The sequence below is a fragment of the Taudactylus pleione genome, unplaced genomic scaffold (assembly GCF_031769625.1).
Source record: "Taudactylus pleione unplaced genomic scaffold, aTauple2 ptg000038l, whole genome shotgun sequence".
Lineage (NCBI taxonomy): Eukaryota > Metazoa > Chordata > Amphibia > Anura > Myobatrachidae > Taudactylus > Taudactylus pleione.
Genome location: NW_028284440.1, coordinates 3,621,411 through 3,639,012, shown reverse-complemented (window position 1 = coordinate 3,639,012; position 17,602 = coordinate 3,621,411). Strand labels below are relative to the sequence as shown.

The 17,602-nt window shown below is 42.4% G+C and overlaps 1 protein-coding gene across 1 annotated transcript in view; it reads right to left on the bottom strand.

Moving 5' to 3' along the window:
- KCNMB4 (potassium calcium-activated channel subfamily M regulatory beta subunit 4) overlaps positions 1–17,602 on the bottom strand; it is an 82,866-nt gene that overhangs the window by 15,690 nt on the left and 49,574 nt on the right. The window contains exon 2 of the mRNA XM_088452467.1: positions 14,314–14,441. Coding sequence (XP_088308593.1) covers positions 14,314–14,441 — 128 coding nt within the window. The remainder of the gene's footprint in view (positions 1–14,313; positions 14,442–17,602) is intronic.

Below are 17,602 nucleotides of genomic sequence, written 5' to 3'. Positions count from 1 at the left end.
TCCCCTCCCCGCCGCTGCTCTAGAACTGTGCTTTTGCAACTACCACTTGCAGCTGAAGGGGCGTAACTGGGTTGTAATGGGGTATTCTCATTTAAGCAATATTCTGTTTTCAGATGGATCTTTGGCACCAAGGAGAGGTGGTACATGTGCAAACTGATAATTATGACAGCATACGGGTAGGGGAGTTCTGGTAGAGAATACATACAGGTGAATATGCACAATTAGGACCTCATTCAGAGTAAGTCGTTGCGGCCGCACGGTCGTAAGGGAAAAGGGGCCGGATATGCAAATGATGCACTCGCAAGTTGCGTCCTTAAGATCGGATCGTTAGCTGGCCGACCAAGGGGAGGATGCGGCTGTAAGACAAAAAATACGCCACCTTCTCGTACACATTACACGTCATCTCCGGCCATATAAGGATTAATCGAGACCATCGGTAACCATCGGAACTGGTCGTAGAGCTTAAGGTTGACCATACCCTCTCTTAAGCACTACGATCAGGTCAGTGTACAAACCACCCATGTCACGTGTGCCATGACACTACTTTGTTAATTATGCACTCCCATAAAATGCTGTTCGCATAATTAGGCACGCCTGCGTTCGGATCTCCACTCCCCCGTTTTCAAGCACCTTCCCCTGTTACCACCCACAAACGCCTCATTCTGTCACTCAAACTACCGACCTGGCTGTGTTCAAGGAGAGAGAAATTTCCGATCGTAGCAGCTAGTTTGCGCACGCGCATTGTGAACTTTACGCATACGCAGTTTAGCGAACATCGGTGGCGTACGACCGTGCGGCCGCAACGACCGACTCTGAATGAGGTCCTTAGTACTGTGTACGTAATGCAGGAGCAATTGCAGCTAACTTGCATTCAACTCTGCATCAGCTCCTATATTGTCATAAAAGGGTAACTTTGCCGGATGTTTGCCCCACAGAAAGAAAGGATATCAGTAAAAATACTTCTATAGAACTTTCTGAGAAGCTGGAGGCTTTAGTCAACTCATGGGCATTCATGCTGTAGGTGTTGTTACTCTCATATTTTATTCATTTTAGAATTAGATAATAATAATAATAATAATGTCAATAAAAATTTTGGTCTGCATAATGTATTATAAAAAATATAGTGTTAGCAAACCTGTACGTAGTCCTTGCGGGATGCAGTTAAGATGCCGACGGTCGAAATCCCGGCACAGGAATCCCGACCCGCGGGCAGAATACCAGCGCCAGTATCATGACATCACTTGAGTTGCCAACACCAGAATCTCGACAGACAGCATCCCAAACTTAAGTATAGAGCGCGGGTTAGTTTAGGCACCACTGGGGGAGTAAGGGTTAGGCTGCAGGCAGGGGGGGATTAGGATTAGGCACCACTGGAAGGGGTTAGGGTTAGGGACTAAGCGGGGAGGGTTATGTTTAGGCACTAACGGGGAGGGTTAGAGTTAGGCTGCGGAGATGGGGACGGTTAGGGTTTAGGTTGCATGAAGGGAGGGTTAGGAGGTGAAGGGGGGCGGGTTAGGATACATACCAAGCCCCTGTCAGGATTCTGAGCATCGGGATGCTGCTGCCAGTCTTCTGACCGACGACATCCCGACTGCTGATCTCCCATATGTATTCCAGTCCTTGCAGATGATGCTCCCTATGAGTGATTGATTTTTCAACTCAATCATCTGACAATAGAATATAAGAGGTCCAGTCCACACCACAAAATGCCCAACCATCCTGAGCTACCCTTTTTTGTATCCAATTAGTACATGAAGGGAAAAATCTATCAGAATTATATGAGTTATGCTAGACCACTTGCCTATAACCAGTGAAATTGGTAATTGCTTGTACTACTCAGTGCCGTAAAAAGCTTGACCAGGCCCATGAACTATTCAGAGGTGTGGCCTAATCGCGAACAAATTTATAAGAAAATGTATTTACAGCTCCCTGAGACCGTGCGTCGACAATCGATGGTTCAGTGAAATTTCAATCAATAATAGGTAGCCATTCCCCCTGATCTCATACCTCTTCAAGAGTCACCATCAATCCACAATCTTTACCAAGCTAGACTTATGAAGAGCATACAACCTGATTCATATCTATGGAGGAAAGATGTAAATAAGACATACTTTAACACATAGGTTGGCTGCTATGAATACGACCTGAGTGACACCACAGCTGTATTCCAAGCGTGTAAATTTCTTGTTTAGGAACCTACTTGAGGCTAACTAGAGGTCTCACAATGTCAAGAACTCCCCAGGTACAACAGTTTTTTGGCTTCCCACGCATCTGTTTACCTTAGCGCCTATCCACCAACTCCAGTTGGGCCTATATAGTTGAAGTTGATACATCAAAGAGTGGAGCAGAAGCCATGCTCTCACAGATTAATGACAAGGACGTCCTTCACCCATGCAATAACAATCTGAATACATACAACTCAAGACCATAAAATTGAGCTGATTAGTTGAATCAAAGCAAAGATCAGAAAAGGAAGAGCCATGGAAATGTTTTTTTTTTTTTTATAAACCTTTTATATTACTATGGTCTGTATTAGTCAATATTTTTGGTGTCAAACAGAACTATCATGCCAAGTTAAAAAAAATCCTATCTTCAAAGCGATGAAAGTTTCCTTTCAAAATCATGACTTACAAGCTCTCAATGGTCTAATCTGTAAAGGAAAAAAAATAGTATTCTGTATAGAAACTGCTACTGTGAAGATTCTTTTCTGACAGAAAGCAGATGTAGGAAGTTGTTTTGTCTCTGTTGTTTTCTCTTTTTACTAATTAGATATGGAAGATATTAAATTGTCCACAGAAGTGGAGTTGTGTAACTGTAGCAACAGATAATTTACTGACTTACATTCTAGGACGTGAAGGTATAATGAAAAACTGCTGGAGACTAGCACGTGATGTTCAGAAAGAACAAACAGAAACAACAAATCTATACAATTAAAACATAAAAAAACAACCACAAATGGTCAGTATGGAAAATTAAGACTTTCGAATACACAAAACATTATGTAATGGCACTTAGTTATATAGGATTACTGACTAAATGCATATAGCACAATCATGACTCCAGAGTATATATTTATTTATTCCTCACAGTGTATGTCTGTTATATGTACCCAGCTAATGACAGATGTATTATTTATCATCATGACTTATTGATGTGCAGTAATGTAGCTGTGCATTCAAGAAGGTCATTATAGAATGACAGACACCTAATTATTGATATATGTAACTATAACAGTATGTGAAAGTGGCAATCACACTACAAGAACTCTTATTGTAATCAAGCCATTTAATTAAAAGGTTAACTTCACTTTGCACTGTATCTCAGGGAACAACATCAACAGAATTAGGCATTCATGAAATAAATATACATAAATACTAGTGCACAGGGTTGGATAACGATTTGTCAGAGAAACAGGAAAAAACGTAGTGGGCATTTCAGGTCAGTGACAGGCAGGTGGCTTAGCACATGCACTGAGATTGTCTGTCTTGTGGATATATTTTAAACGCTTGCAGTTTTAAACAGTAAGTTACTAGTCCATGTCTCATACAGACACATGCCGGGCTACTAGTCCATGTCTCATACAGACACATGCCGGGAACCTCCATTTTGTGATGTAATACAGTGAATACTCCAGTTTCTCTGCTATAGCATTAAGTAACCAGTAAATTTACCAAGTGCTTGAATATCCCAATGAGCATTGCCTAGATAAGGCCGTCCTTCAAAACTCAGTGTCAGAACAAGATGAAGACAAAGGGCTCTGTTTACTACAATCCGTATTTAACATGCGGATTGCAGTGTGATATTTCCGACTGAATTCGCATTGCAAATTCAGGCAATATCACAGGGATTTATAAAAAAAATCACTTGTAGGGACAGAGCTTGCGATATAGCTCTGTCCCTGCAAATCCCCACCGCAATCTTTTCACTGTATTTTTTGGAAAAAATACAGTGAGAAGGTGCTGTGTATGCACCGCCGGCTGCCGCTACACAACCCCCCCTCGTGGCCATTTCCCCCCCAGAGAAAAAGAAAAAATAGTTGAACTGTGCACGGGACACTATTTTTTTATATGTTTTTTATTCATCAATATTTTTTCTTTTTCTCTGGACATTGATTTATATAGCTGGACTTTTTTTTTGCACCATCAGGTGCTCACTAATCAATTCAGATTAACAAGTTATTTTTATACATATTAATTAAGTGTTGTTTCCGATCCAGCTATTTTATGCTCAATTGAGTTTGATTGTTGAAATGTAAGATATAAGACATGTGCCAATTGTATGTTGATTTTTTATTTATTAATTGCAATATATATTTTTATATTAAAGTGTGTTTTTCATATATGCTTGGAGCCATGACTGGTTTTTGATGCATGTGGATTCCACGATTTATAGTATATTAAGGTTTATTAGCGCAGTCTGTGATCAATTTAATATCAACAGCTCTGCATACTACTGCCGTGCATGAGAGGGTGGCTAGAAAGAGGCCATCAATGAAGAAAAAAAAAACACATCATCTAGAATTTGCCAAAAACCCAGTAACCCAGCTAAAGTGTGGGGTGTGCTTTTGTGGTCTGAAAAGACAAAAATTTAGCTTTTTGGCTCCAATTCAAAATGTCATGCATGCAGGGGCAGAAGTATGGGAGACAATGGAGGCGCCTGCCGCCGGGTGCCAGCACCGAAGGGGCACCTCCTCCATCACCCATAATATTTTCATCCCACTTAGAGCTGTAAATATGGGGGATAGGGGGGCACTAAATGATAACTTGCCTCCGGGCATCTGGGATGAACTTACGCCACTGCATGCATGGCACAACAGTGCCCATTCCTCAGCAAACATTCCATAAGTGAAATATGGGGGTGGCAGCATCATGTTGTGGGGATGCTCTTCCTCAGTGGGAACTGGGCACCTTGTCAAATTTGCAGGACCTATAGATGGCGCAAAACACAGGGAGATACTGCAAGACAACCCGCTTCAGTCTGGTAGAAAACTAAAACTTGGAAGAAAGTTCACGTGTCAGCAGGACACTGATCCCAAGCACAAAGCAACACTGGAATGGTTAAACAATACAAAAAAGGTCACTGTTCTACAATTACCAAGTTACAGTCAAGCTCTCAATCCAATTGGGAATATATGGCACTATTTGAAAAGTGCAGCCCACAAGTGTCATCAGACCATCCTGAACAACCTGGTGCAAATCTGCAAGGCAGAATGTGCAAAAATCACTCACTAAACAGTTTGCAGAACTGGTAAAAGCTTACCTAAACCAGGGCCAAATTAACGGGCGTTTGTTCTGGGGCCCCCACACATAAAGGACCCCTACATGTCCCCACCAGGGGTTAAAGTGGGCCGGAACGGGAGATGGAACCAGTTCTGTCGGGATGCAATTGGGAAGCCGGGTGACATTATACCGACAGCCGGCTTCCCGACTGTCATATCCCAGCGAGGGAGAAATGACTGGCGTCTAGATGTAGACGCCGCTCATTTCACCGACGCAGGGAGACCGGTGCCCGGCATCCCGATCTAAGGGATGCCGGGCGCCGTGACCGGACAGCCGCGCGAGGGGGGGGAGGGTTAGGGCTCCCGGGGAAGGACTTAGGGTTAGGCACCCCCCAGAGGACCTAGGTTTAGGCGGCGGGGAAGGGTTAGGTTTAGGCACTTAGAGGGGGGATTAGGGTTAGGCACTTGGGGGGGAAGGTTAGGGTTAGGCATCCCTAACGGAGGGTTAGGGAGGGTAGGTTAGGTTAGTTCATACTTACCTGGGGACGATTGGGATTTCCAGCGCTGTCAGGCTGCCGCTGCCGGGAACCAAACTGCCGGCCATGCGGCTGGCGGTATTACATACTGATTCCGTTTTGCCTAATCCAGCCCACCTCAGCCCGGCGCCCGCAAGGAGGCTCCATTGGTCGGGTGCCCGCTGAGACTTTCTTACCAGCGGGGGCCCGGCTCCCTCCCCGCAGCGCCAGCCGGAGGCCAGAGCTCACTCCTGATCTCTGGCTTACAGCTCCTGCAGTGTGTAGTGCACTATGGAAGATATGTCATGGCGTCTCTCCCATAGTTCTGAGGAGCCAGCAGACCGGAGGCAGCGGATGCAGGAGCGGGGCTTTAGGTAAGTACTGTATGTTTGTTTTTTTTCTGTGTGTAAGCGGCTTCACTATAGGGGTCATTACTCAGGGTTCATTACTACAGGGGGTACTACTACTAGGGGCATTACTATTGGGGGTACTACTACAAGGGGCACTACTACATGGGGCTCTACTACATGGGGCTCTACTACAGGGGGCATTACTACAGGGGGCATTACTATTTTGGCACTACTACTGGGGCACTACTACAAGGAGCATTACCACTGGGGGTATTACTACAGGGGGCACTACTACTGGGGGCATTGCATAAAGGGCACCACTACTGTGGACTCTGCATAAGGGACACTGCCACTGTGGGCACTGCTACTACTGGGGGCACTGCATAAGGGGCGCCACTATTGGGAGCTCAGCATAAGGGGCACTACCACTTTGGCATTGCCAATACTGGGGGCCACATTATGAAGTTGACCAGATGCTATGGGTCATGGCTTTCTGCAAGAAGGGCAGTTCCCAACATTGATGATCTCCAATGCGTACATGCGCAGTATATTGTCAGCTTTCTGAACTTGGGTCCACAGCCCCTATTACCCTAAAATGGAATCTCATCAAGTAATCAGTGATAGGTGATTGTCTACTGTGGTCTGAATGTGCATCACTATCTATCACCATGATTGTGTGTCTCTGCTATTTGGGGTCCAATACTGAGGGAGGTATCCAATTAGAAGCAAAAACAAAATGTTTTTTCCGTTGAAAACTTTTCGCACCTATCGTCTGAATATGTCACTTATTGCAGCTATGAGCTGTATTCAATTTGAGCGGACCCGCGATACTTTTCCGCCTCCAGGACTTTTCGCCTACTTCACCTGTTTTGCAGGCGGAAAGGTATCGCGCGCATCCCCGCGCATCCCCGTATTCAATTTGAAAATACGCGAAAACGGGACCCGGCGAAACTTAAACAATCGGAAAGTCATGTTAGATTTGGAGAAATCAGCCAGACACCCCCAAAAGATGCTCTGACATGGGGGTTAGCTATGGTTACTCCCGATTTGGCTTGCTGAAGGTATATGGTGTTTTTAAATGGCCTCAATAGCTGCTAAATAGCGTTTTTTTACAAGTGGTGAAGAATAGTATTCAGGTGGGGTTTTTTGCAGAAAATAACTTATCCCAGCAAATTTGGGGTACATGAAAATGGGGGCCAGCATATTTATAAGTTGATAAAGTTAAGTTTAAAAAATTGTGAAAAATCCATCTGCCGTAAGCACCTGGGGCATACTTGAGGACCCCCTTGAGTCTAGTTCGCTAGTTTTGAACTTTGTCCCCCAACATTTTTTTTTTCACCCCCAAATTCAAAGTGATTTTTTGGGGTGTTAAGTTTTTTTTAAAATAAAATTTGACGCAGTTTACCTTTGGGGGACTATCTGAAGGCTGCACGGGGGTTCCCGCAACGTTGCACCCCAAAACCCCAATTCTGCACTTTTTTCCGCCTGCTATTCATAGGTGAAACTTTTGTGCCTATTACATTGCATTGACTCTCCGCCTAGGCGGAAAATCTTTCAAATTAAATATGGCGATACCTTTCCGCCTGGCGAAATGACGTCATTGGTGAAACTTTTTCTCCGATTCCGGCTTTTCACCTCAAATAGAATACGGGCCTATGTGTGCTTCCATTTATCGGGCTATCCTATTCCAAAACCGAAAGTAACCAATTTGCATGATAATTCTTGCATGGATGACAGGTGATAAGTACAGGTGAAAATATGTAAAGTCAGCCTGGTAAAAAAATGGTAAACTAATATTGGGTAGTAGTATAGAAGTCTATTACTGCTTTTATACCTAAATTCGGGTCTGACCCAGAGGTTGGAACAGGGTTCCAAACCGGATCAGACCCGGAATTTAGCCACCACTGAAGCCGGTCAAACGGCAGGCATGCAGCGCTCCAGGTCATTGTGACCCGGATCGCGCCATTTACACTGCAGGGTTTCATGGGTTATCCCCGTGTTAAACTCTGCAAGTTACCTGGGTTGGATTGCCTGGTCACTCCACCCGGGAATCCAACCCAGTCCTCTTTTACACCAAGGAGCTACCCGGGTTTTAGCTCTGGTGTAAAAGGGGTATGTTAGTGGCCATAATCAAAGGGTTCTTAAATTGGGATTCTTAAATTGTGTCAAATGGCTGTTATAAGCATTTTTCTAAAACAAATTTGGGGTTCTTAAATTGGGGTTTGGGGTTCTTAAATTGTGTCAAATGGCTGTTATAAGCATTTTTCCAAAACAGTAAAATAATGACAGAAAGCAAGTTTTTTGGGTCAAAATAAATGCTGTAGTTAATTTAGGGGTACACTAAAATGTGAGTAAGTATATATTTTTGAGTCATTTTAGGGCACTTTTAAAAATTATTTAAAAATACACCTGTCACTGCCTCCTGATATGCTTTAAACACCTGTACCATTCATACAGCCCAATAAACCTGTCTCACTGCTATAAACCCATTTTTCTTAACTTTTTACTTTTTCCTCCAAAAAATTATGTAATTACTGGCCAAATTAAGCTAATTAAAAAAGTATTTTGCTTAGTAAGCCATTAAAGAGTGTCCCAATGTTCTGCACCAAGTCCCAAAATTTTTAGACCAAAAATAGGGGTTTTGTACAACTTATCACCTGTGCCAGGGACCCCAAAAAAAGAATTACGATAATTGCAATACAAAAAATTGCACCCGCGAAAACGCCGGCTAATAGGATAGCCCAAAAAGTTTCATCGGTGAAAACTTTTCGGGGAAAAACAAGTTATCACAGCTAATATGATATCCTCCTGAATGCTAAACTCATTATGTACACATGACTATTAAGTCACCAAGTATGCATTAAAGCAGAGATGGGCAATAAGCAGCACTCCAGCTACTGTTGAACTACACATTCCAACATGGCCTGCCACAGATTTAACATGCCCTAATAGCACAATTGTCCCAGGGCATGCTGGGATGTGTTGTCCCACAGCAGTTGCACGGCCACTAATTGCCCTCCCTGCATTAAAGGAATGTATCTAAAAATCAGAAGTGCAGTCAGAACAAATAGCAAGCAGATAATGATTCTGAGTCATACGTAGTACGAATGCGTATCTGGTTGTCCGCTGAGACTGGAATGCTGAAGCAACTATATACATCCTAATGAGTATGCTTCTATGTGACCACACTACTTCTCTATGCGAGAACAGCCATCATCATTATCCTTGTCACTTCCACCTATTGTCACAGCGCGATGGGATCCACTGCAGGGGGGGAAGTCCATCAGCACTCGCCGTGGGGATCTCTTGCTTGCCAGAGTCGGGGCAGCAGGCAGGAGGTTGGAGGGCTGCTGCTGCGGCTGGTTCACCATGGCCACTTCTTTCTTATGGAGGTGACCGTCGCGCTGTATTGAATTTAAAGGGTCATGCGCACTTAGTGTGACGTCACTAGTCAGAGAGCCACAAACTGTGTGTCGGGTGCAGCTAACTCCAAACCTTCTTGCAGAGGTCCCGACATTAGACTCCATGCCTCTGTACTAGGTCTTAGTCAATCCTAAAGTACAAGTAAGCGTCCACGATCTATCCGTCAGTTTGTGACATCTACCCCTTGTTAGGTGCAGGAGAGCCGTCTGAATTTAAAGTTCAGAATGCATATTCACGACTTAAGCTGGGTACACACTGTTCAATGTATCGTACGGTCCAAACTGCTGTGCTGCAAGGCTGATGGGACGATGCAATGAGCGACAAGGTACAGTTACATGGCGCATGTAACGATATATCGCGCCACCATGTACCAGATCGTGCAGTGTGTATGGCACATGCGATGCTGGGTCGTTCCGTCGTACAGTGTGTAGTCAGCTTTTAAAATAGTGACTAACTTTCGCTACACACCCACAACATACCATGATACACTCACAACACAGTTGTCATTATGCGTGCGTTCGCATTATTGCTAGCCAGTTACCACCAAGAAATGCCCATTCATTGGGTGCTGGGAAACAGCTGATATTCATTCGACACTGAAACGTGCAGAAGTCTAAATGTGTATCAATAGTTAATACCATGGGAAATTACTATTGTTCTTTGATGACAAAATAGAATAGAGAACGTAGTCACTATCATATCTACCAAATGTTGCTGCAATAGAAGAAGCTAGGTATAGCCTTTCACACCATGTTCTGTGCTTTAGGGAAACTCTCAGCACTGTAATTTACAGCTCTGCAGCACAGATGAGACAGCTAGACAAGCGATTTAGTTGCTGCAGCTTTATTCACAATAATCAATCACTTGACTTGAGACGGCATGGGAATGCAGTCAATGCAGTTTGTTCATTGCCTTTTATTAATGTAATAGCTTATAAGGAAAAGTACCTAAATCACAGTGTTTGTAAACTCTTTAATATAAAAAATAATGAATAAAAACAACTTCACTCTACACTTATAGCATCTCCATCTCTCTTGAAACCATCATAATGACCAACTGTCAAAATCAATGAAAGATCTATTCAAACAAAATTAATTGGTTACTATAGATGACCAATAGTAACTGCTGAAGGCATACATGCAAACTGTAATGACCTAGGTTTCGCGGCGTGGAGGTTTGAGGTCCTTACCGGTGAGGGCGCTGTGGCGCGGTCCTTCTGGCAGGGGAGCTGTTGTGTGGAGACTGGCATTGGGTGTACGCAGAGGTCTGCCAGCATTGGGCAGTCCTGGCAAGGGTAAGTTTAGTGGCGTCTCCACGTCACGTGTCTGGGCGCCAACGTGTTGTCTTTGGCCATGTGACATAGCAGGTCAATCATCTGTGGGTCACCTGCTCTCTCTGGCCTATCACATTCTGTTACTGGGTACTTAAGGGTGTTCGGAGCACCCTGTGGTTGCCAGTGCAACTTGATCAGAGCGTCAGCTGTGTGAGAGAGTTCTCTGCGCTCCTGAATCTGAGACTTGTGCTCCGGTGCTTGCCCTAGCTCCTTGTCAGCCTCCGGCTCCCTGCATAGCCTGCAATGCTCTGCCTTGCCTCGCACTCCACTGGGATCAGCCCTGCACCTTCCACCAGACCCACTCCTGCCTGAAACTGTCTGCTCAGTTAACCCACTCCTGCGCAGCCATCATCACAGCATTACCGGATTCTCCTTTCAGCCATCATCACAGCATTACCGGATTCTCCTTTCAGCCATCATCACAGCATTACCGGATTCTCCTTTCAGCCATCATCACAGCATTACCGGATTCTCCTTTCTGCCATCATCACAGCATTACCGGATTTCCCTTTCAGCCATCATCACAGCATTACCCAATATCCCTCTCAGCCACTATTCAGCATACCAGGATTTCCACTTCACTCTGACAGTCTATCTGGATGCACCTCATTCATCTCTGTCACTGATCTGGACATTCATTTATTCCCACTCACTACAGTTCCATCCTGCCACATATATTAGTTTGTTTATTACTGGACTTTAGTTTATCTTATTGTTCATGTCTACCAACATTCACATTAAACAACCCACCTAACAGGTGAAAAGGTAGGGAAATCTTTATTTTAAAGTAAAAACATATTTAACACAGTTTAAGAACCTTCAGTAAACTGATGACCACTAGCAGCCTTCTATATGGTCCTTCTATCACAATTGCCAATTTTAGGGGTCCAGGATGGTTTCCCCACTTTTTCATGTTCTTCTCTCAGTTCGCTTTTTGTACAAAATTTGTGCAACCTCACTAAGAGTAGCGCAAATTGGCATTTCTAAATAGATCTCCTACTTCTCGGCAATGCGCATTAGTGAGAAGTGTGCGAGTTTCATAAAACAAACTCGCATTTGCAAACATGTGCCTAATTGGATTGAGCCCCCAACCAATGTTCAAGAGACCTCCTGGACTCCCGAGATAGCAGATTATTCTTCTACAAAGGAATTTGCATGTCTGCAAGTTAAATGAGGTCAAGCAATCATGGTTGCACTTACGGACAGTTGAACATTAGTACTTAGAATAATGTACAGCTCAGAGTCTAAAACAATCATATGTTGGTCTTCATAAACATGGCTGCCCTACAAGACCTAAATTTAATACATTTTTGTAACATAACAAGAACAGTGTGGCTACCATATACAAAAATAGGAATCAGCTAAGAGCCTCAGTTATTGGTGAGTTACTTTTCATTGTGATAATGAGAGAAGTAAGATGGAGTTACTCAGAAATTGTAATATAGAGTTACTCATCTGTACGGTTTTTACGGTCTGTAAACCTTACATAAGGGCCAACACAGCACTGTGTCATTGTAAATGTTACAGATCCAGGTATATACAGTATCTTAATTAGTATATATTAAATGGGTAATCACTAGAAGTTCATACAAAAATATATATATTTTTTTAGTGAAATTATTCTGAATCATGTTATTGGATACAATTTTACACTATGTAAATTCTCAATATTTTGTAATGCAATGCTATATAAAGTAACCCAATTTATTTACAAAAGCCTGTTGCAGGCTTTACTGTGTTCCAAAATCAAGCACTTGGATAGCACCTCTAGAAGTCCTGAGTTTGCCTTTGGCAGTAATGATGAAAACATGTCAGAATGCCTTACCCACCGCAGCGAACACTGAGTGGGAAGTGGCATGATGAAACAATTTTATCTCCAAAAATCCTGCTCAGTATAGCATTTTGTATGTCTTAACAACATACCACTTTTATAAATTTGAATGCATTTATTAAATTAGTCCAAAATATGTCTATAAAAGTGCTTTCCTGTATAACTTGTGCCAGGAATGTGCAAAAGGTATACCATTAACAATATATTACTCCCCTGGACGACCGGGCAGCTGCTGAGAACCAATACAATTCACGGCTTTGTGTTGTGAGAAAAATGCTCTGCGGATGATGCTTAACACAAACAGGGAACGCCAACCTTCTAAATACACCTTTACAATCCCTTGGAGCTCTTTTAAGTAATCTCACTCCACAAGCAAAATATTGTTTTTATATATGGATACATAATTAAGCCCACTTAAGCACCTAGTCCAGCAAGCAGCAGCCTAAATGTGTTATTCTACATTAGATGACACTCAATTTTGCAGCCCTACAGAAGCAACATCTTTGTCCACAAATACAAGTGCATGTGTACATAGGTACAAATGGCTTTAAAGCTGCAAAACATGCATATTTTATTTTTTGGGCAAATTGCTTTATTGATGTTTAAAAGGTGATATTTATACCTATAACATTTTGCTGTAATGTATTTTACTGATATTTTCGGCGAGACAGATTTACTGCTATTTTTTTTTACCCTGGCAAACGTGCAGCCTGGATTAGTTGATTCATGGGCAGAGCCAGTGACGTCACAACTGAAATCACTACAGTACATACTCAGCGTTTTGGCCCATATCATCAAACACTTATTAAACAATACATCTCATACAAGACATAGGGGTCTATTTACTAAGCAGTGTTAGGAGACAGAGTGAAAAGTGATAAGAAAGTGATAAGGTGCCAGCCAATCAGCTCCCAACTGTCATCTCACAGACTGTGTTTGAAAAATGACAGTTGGGAGCTGATTGGCTGGCACCTTATCACTTTCTTATCACTTTTCACTCTGTCTCCTAACACTGCTTAGTAAATAGACCCCTCAGGCCCAGATTTATCAATCAGTGATATTCATGTTATCACTCGTTTCTAATCTTAAATGGTGCTCCAACCAATCAGGTCCCAACTGTCATTACACATGGCAGTTAGAGGCTGATTGGTGGGAGCACCATTTAAGATTAGAAACGAGTGATAACATGAATATCACTGATTGATAAATCTGGGGCCATCATTTCTAATAATTTGGATGACCACATTTTTTTCCTTTAGATGGAAGATATCACTGCTGCAGTCGCACAAACATCCCCTCTCTGCGCGTCAGGTCCCGTGCTACTCTGCTATTGCTGGGTGTCTTTTTTGCTGAAAATGCAAGAGACTGCGCACACTAATTTGATATGCGATACTTGTATATCTGTGTGCTTTGTATACAGACTCAGGCCCTCCCCTGAATCCGGCACCGGTTCCATATCAGTGAGTAACATAATTTTACTCATACAGTGTTTTAGGGAAGTCTGTCCACCTAGTGGTAGCACTGTCCCTGAGCCTCGTTCATCTACCTGGTAGGGAATGCTGTTGCTCAATAACATCAGTAGAGCCTGTGTAAGTGTTCTGTAAAATATTCACCAATGTTCACAACGTAATGTCATACTGCACCTTCTATGCTGGTTAAAATAGCAGGTAAATGGCTGGAAGCCAATTTCTTTATTCCAATATTTCTCCCAGCGCAGAACATTCTCAGAATTCTTCTGGTTCTCTCTCTCACATGGAGGAATATACGAACACTGTTGAAATAAATGTAAAAAAAATTATCAGGTTTTTTTTATATTCCCAATACAGCATGATTTGGTTTTCTTTTTGTTTTTTGTCAATCTGTTGCATAAACAATGGAAATAATAAATCAACGTGTAAAATATCAGACATGTAAAATATTAGAAACATTTAAATATATATATATATATATATATATAAACAGTGGGAAGCCGTGGCACTCACAGGTCTTACTTGATCAAAAAAATACAGGTGACACTACACCAATAATCCCTCTTGTCAACATTTCAGGACGACAATTAATGAAAACTGAAACGTTGATGAGGGATTATTGGTGTAGTGTCCCCTGTATTTTTTTGATCAAGTAAGACCTGTGAGTGCCGCGGCTTCCCACTGTTTGTATATCCTATTACCGAGGGCACCCAGGCACCTACTGTTAGTGGAGGAGTGCCAGCCATCTGCTGTATTTTATATATAATATATATATATATATATATATATATGTACATATAGTTATATATATTTTTTTATCATATTAATAGAGTTCAGGAAGGCAGCATTATCTATATAATAAGCGAGAAAGCTAGTCTGTCTGTCAGTTTGTACTTTATGCACGGCCAGAGTTTTCGACCTCGCTCCATCAAATTTGTCATGGGGGTGTAGTTTGACCAGGATTAGATTTTTGCCTAGGTTTGAACTTCGTCAGGGCCAAACACTGTCACACAATCCTTACAAATGGGGACACTCTTATATTACATATGTTCCAGGGCTGGCTCCAGTGGAAATTGGTAGTCTGCCAAAAATCTGTGTGAAGATACAAAAGTATCCTTCTAACCTCACAGTCTCAGCAAGAGTCAAATTTTATGGCTAATGCAAGTTCATATTAAATCCAGAGTTATGCTGGGAATACACTATACAATTATCTGTCAGATATCTGTACAATCTGGCTGGTTGGAATGAAAATCTGGTAATGTATGGGAGCAAATGACAATCGATTATATGGTTTTAACACTGGAAAACAGACAAAAAAAAACGATTGTTTAAATTGGTTCATTTTGTTTTATTTAACGTGTTTGGATGAATGTCCATTTTTTACTGTTTTTCAGTGTTTATGAACAAATGTTCAATTGTCATTTGCTCCCATACATTACCAGATCCCCATCCTGGTATTGGAGTCTTGAATATGAAAAGATTGAAGCTCCACCAATCAATAGCCAGGGCAGTGAGCAAATCTCAGTGTGCCGTGTCATTCCTCCCTCCCCTTGCAGTAGCCATATGTTTGGTTGTCACAAGTGGAGCAGTCAATCGCCGGTGGAGAGGGACTTTTAAGCAACTCCAAAGATTTTCTAGGATGGATGAAGATGGAAAGCAACAGTGCTAGAGGAGACAAAGACCAATTGGATCAAGAAAGAAGAAGAAGGCGGCAATGAAGCCGCATCGCAGAACTGGCCTATGGAGAATTGCAGCAGTGATGAAATGGACAGAGCTTTACAAAGTCCTACACTGATGCCTCTCCAAACAGGGCTACAGGATGCTTTAATGTTGGCATGACACAGGACGAAGACTTTTGGAGGATGGCCTGGTGTCAAGAAGGGCAGCAAAGAAGCCACCTCTCCAGGAAAAACATCAGGGACAGACTGATATTCTGCAAAAGGTACAGGGATTGGACTGCTGAGGACTGGGGTAAAGTTATTCTCTCTGATGAATCTCCTTTCAGATTGTTTGGGTCATCTGGAAAAACGCTTGTCCGGAGAAGGAAAGGTGAGTGCTACCATCAGTCCTGTGTCATGCCAACAGATAAGCATCCTGAGACCATTCATGTGTGGGGTTGCTTCTCAGCCAAGGGAGTGCGCTCACTCACAATTTTGCCTAAGAACACAGCCATGAATAAAGAATGGTACCAAAACATTCTCCAAGAGCGACTCCTCCCAACCATCCAAGACCAGGTTGGTGATGAACAATGCCTTTTCCAGCAAGGAGCACCTTGCCATAAGGCAAAAGTGATATCTAAGTGGCTCAGGGAACAAAACATTCAAATTTTGGGTCCATGGCCAGGAAACACCCCAGACCTTAGTCCCATTGAGAACTTGTGGTCAGTCCTCAAGAGGCAGGTGGACAAACAAAAACCCACAAACTCTGACAAACTCCAAGCATTGATTAGGCAAGAATGGGTGGCCATCAGATAGTATGTGGCCAAGAAGTTGATTGACAGCATGCCAGGGCGAATTGCAGAGGTCTTGAAAAAAAGGGGTCAACACTTTAAATATTGACTCTTTGCATAAACTTAATGTAATTGCCAATAAAAGCCTTTGACACTTATGAAATGCTTGTTATATTACATCAGTATACCATAGTAACATCTGACAAAAAGGTCTAAAAACACTGAAGCAGCAAACTTTGTGATAACCAATACTTGTGTCATTCTCAAAACTTTTGGCCATGGCTGTACACCGGTTTGTTTGTTTTTTAAATTCCATTGTCAATATTACTAGTACCTTTGTGAGGGTTGTTGGAAATGTTGCCAGCCCATAAAGCTTCGGGTTTGCATACAACTCTGAATCAGTCCGTATGCCCTTACAGGTAAGTGAGGAATTTTGCCCTCTACTGGTATTACAGGGGACTGATCCTGATAACAGTCATTGTGAGGTTCTCTGGTTGTGCCTCTCACTTTTTGATCTTTAAAGCTCAAAAGGCCTGGCTGGAAGTAGAAGGAAAATGTTATCTATTGTACTGTGTTCCAGGTTTATAACCTTTTACATCTTTAAACTGCTGATGCAATGAGGATGGCTGAAAATAACTCTTCAATCACTGAGGCAAACAAATAACTTTTTCAGCCAAAGATTTCTGTAGCATTGAATCTAATTTGTGCCCAAATAATAACATGTCTTCAAATGGAGATTAGTCCAGCTACATTTGGCGTTGATCCACTGTCCTTACAGTTTTGTTTATTCAGCATTCTTCTCTGCCCTTTCCTAGCATTGCTCTATTCATAACTTTCTTCCTTTCTCTGTTCTTCGCACATGCTGCCTGATGTGTCCCTTGTTCTCTCTTTCTGTATAATGTACCAATCCTTTCCCAATAGGCTTGTTCTATGCTTTTTCCATCTCCAACTCTTTCTAAGTCTCATATTCCCTTACTCTATTTTATGTTCTCTCTTCCCTTTACACTTCTCCAT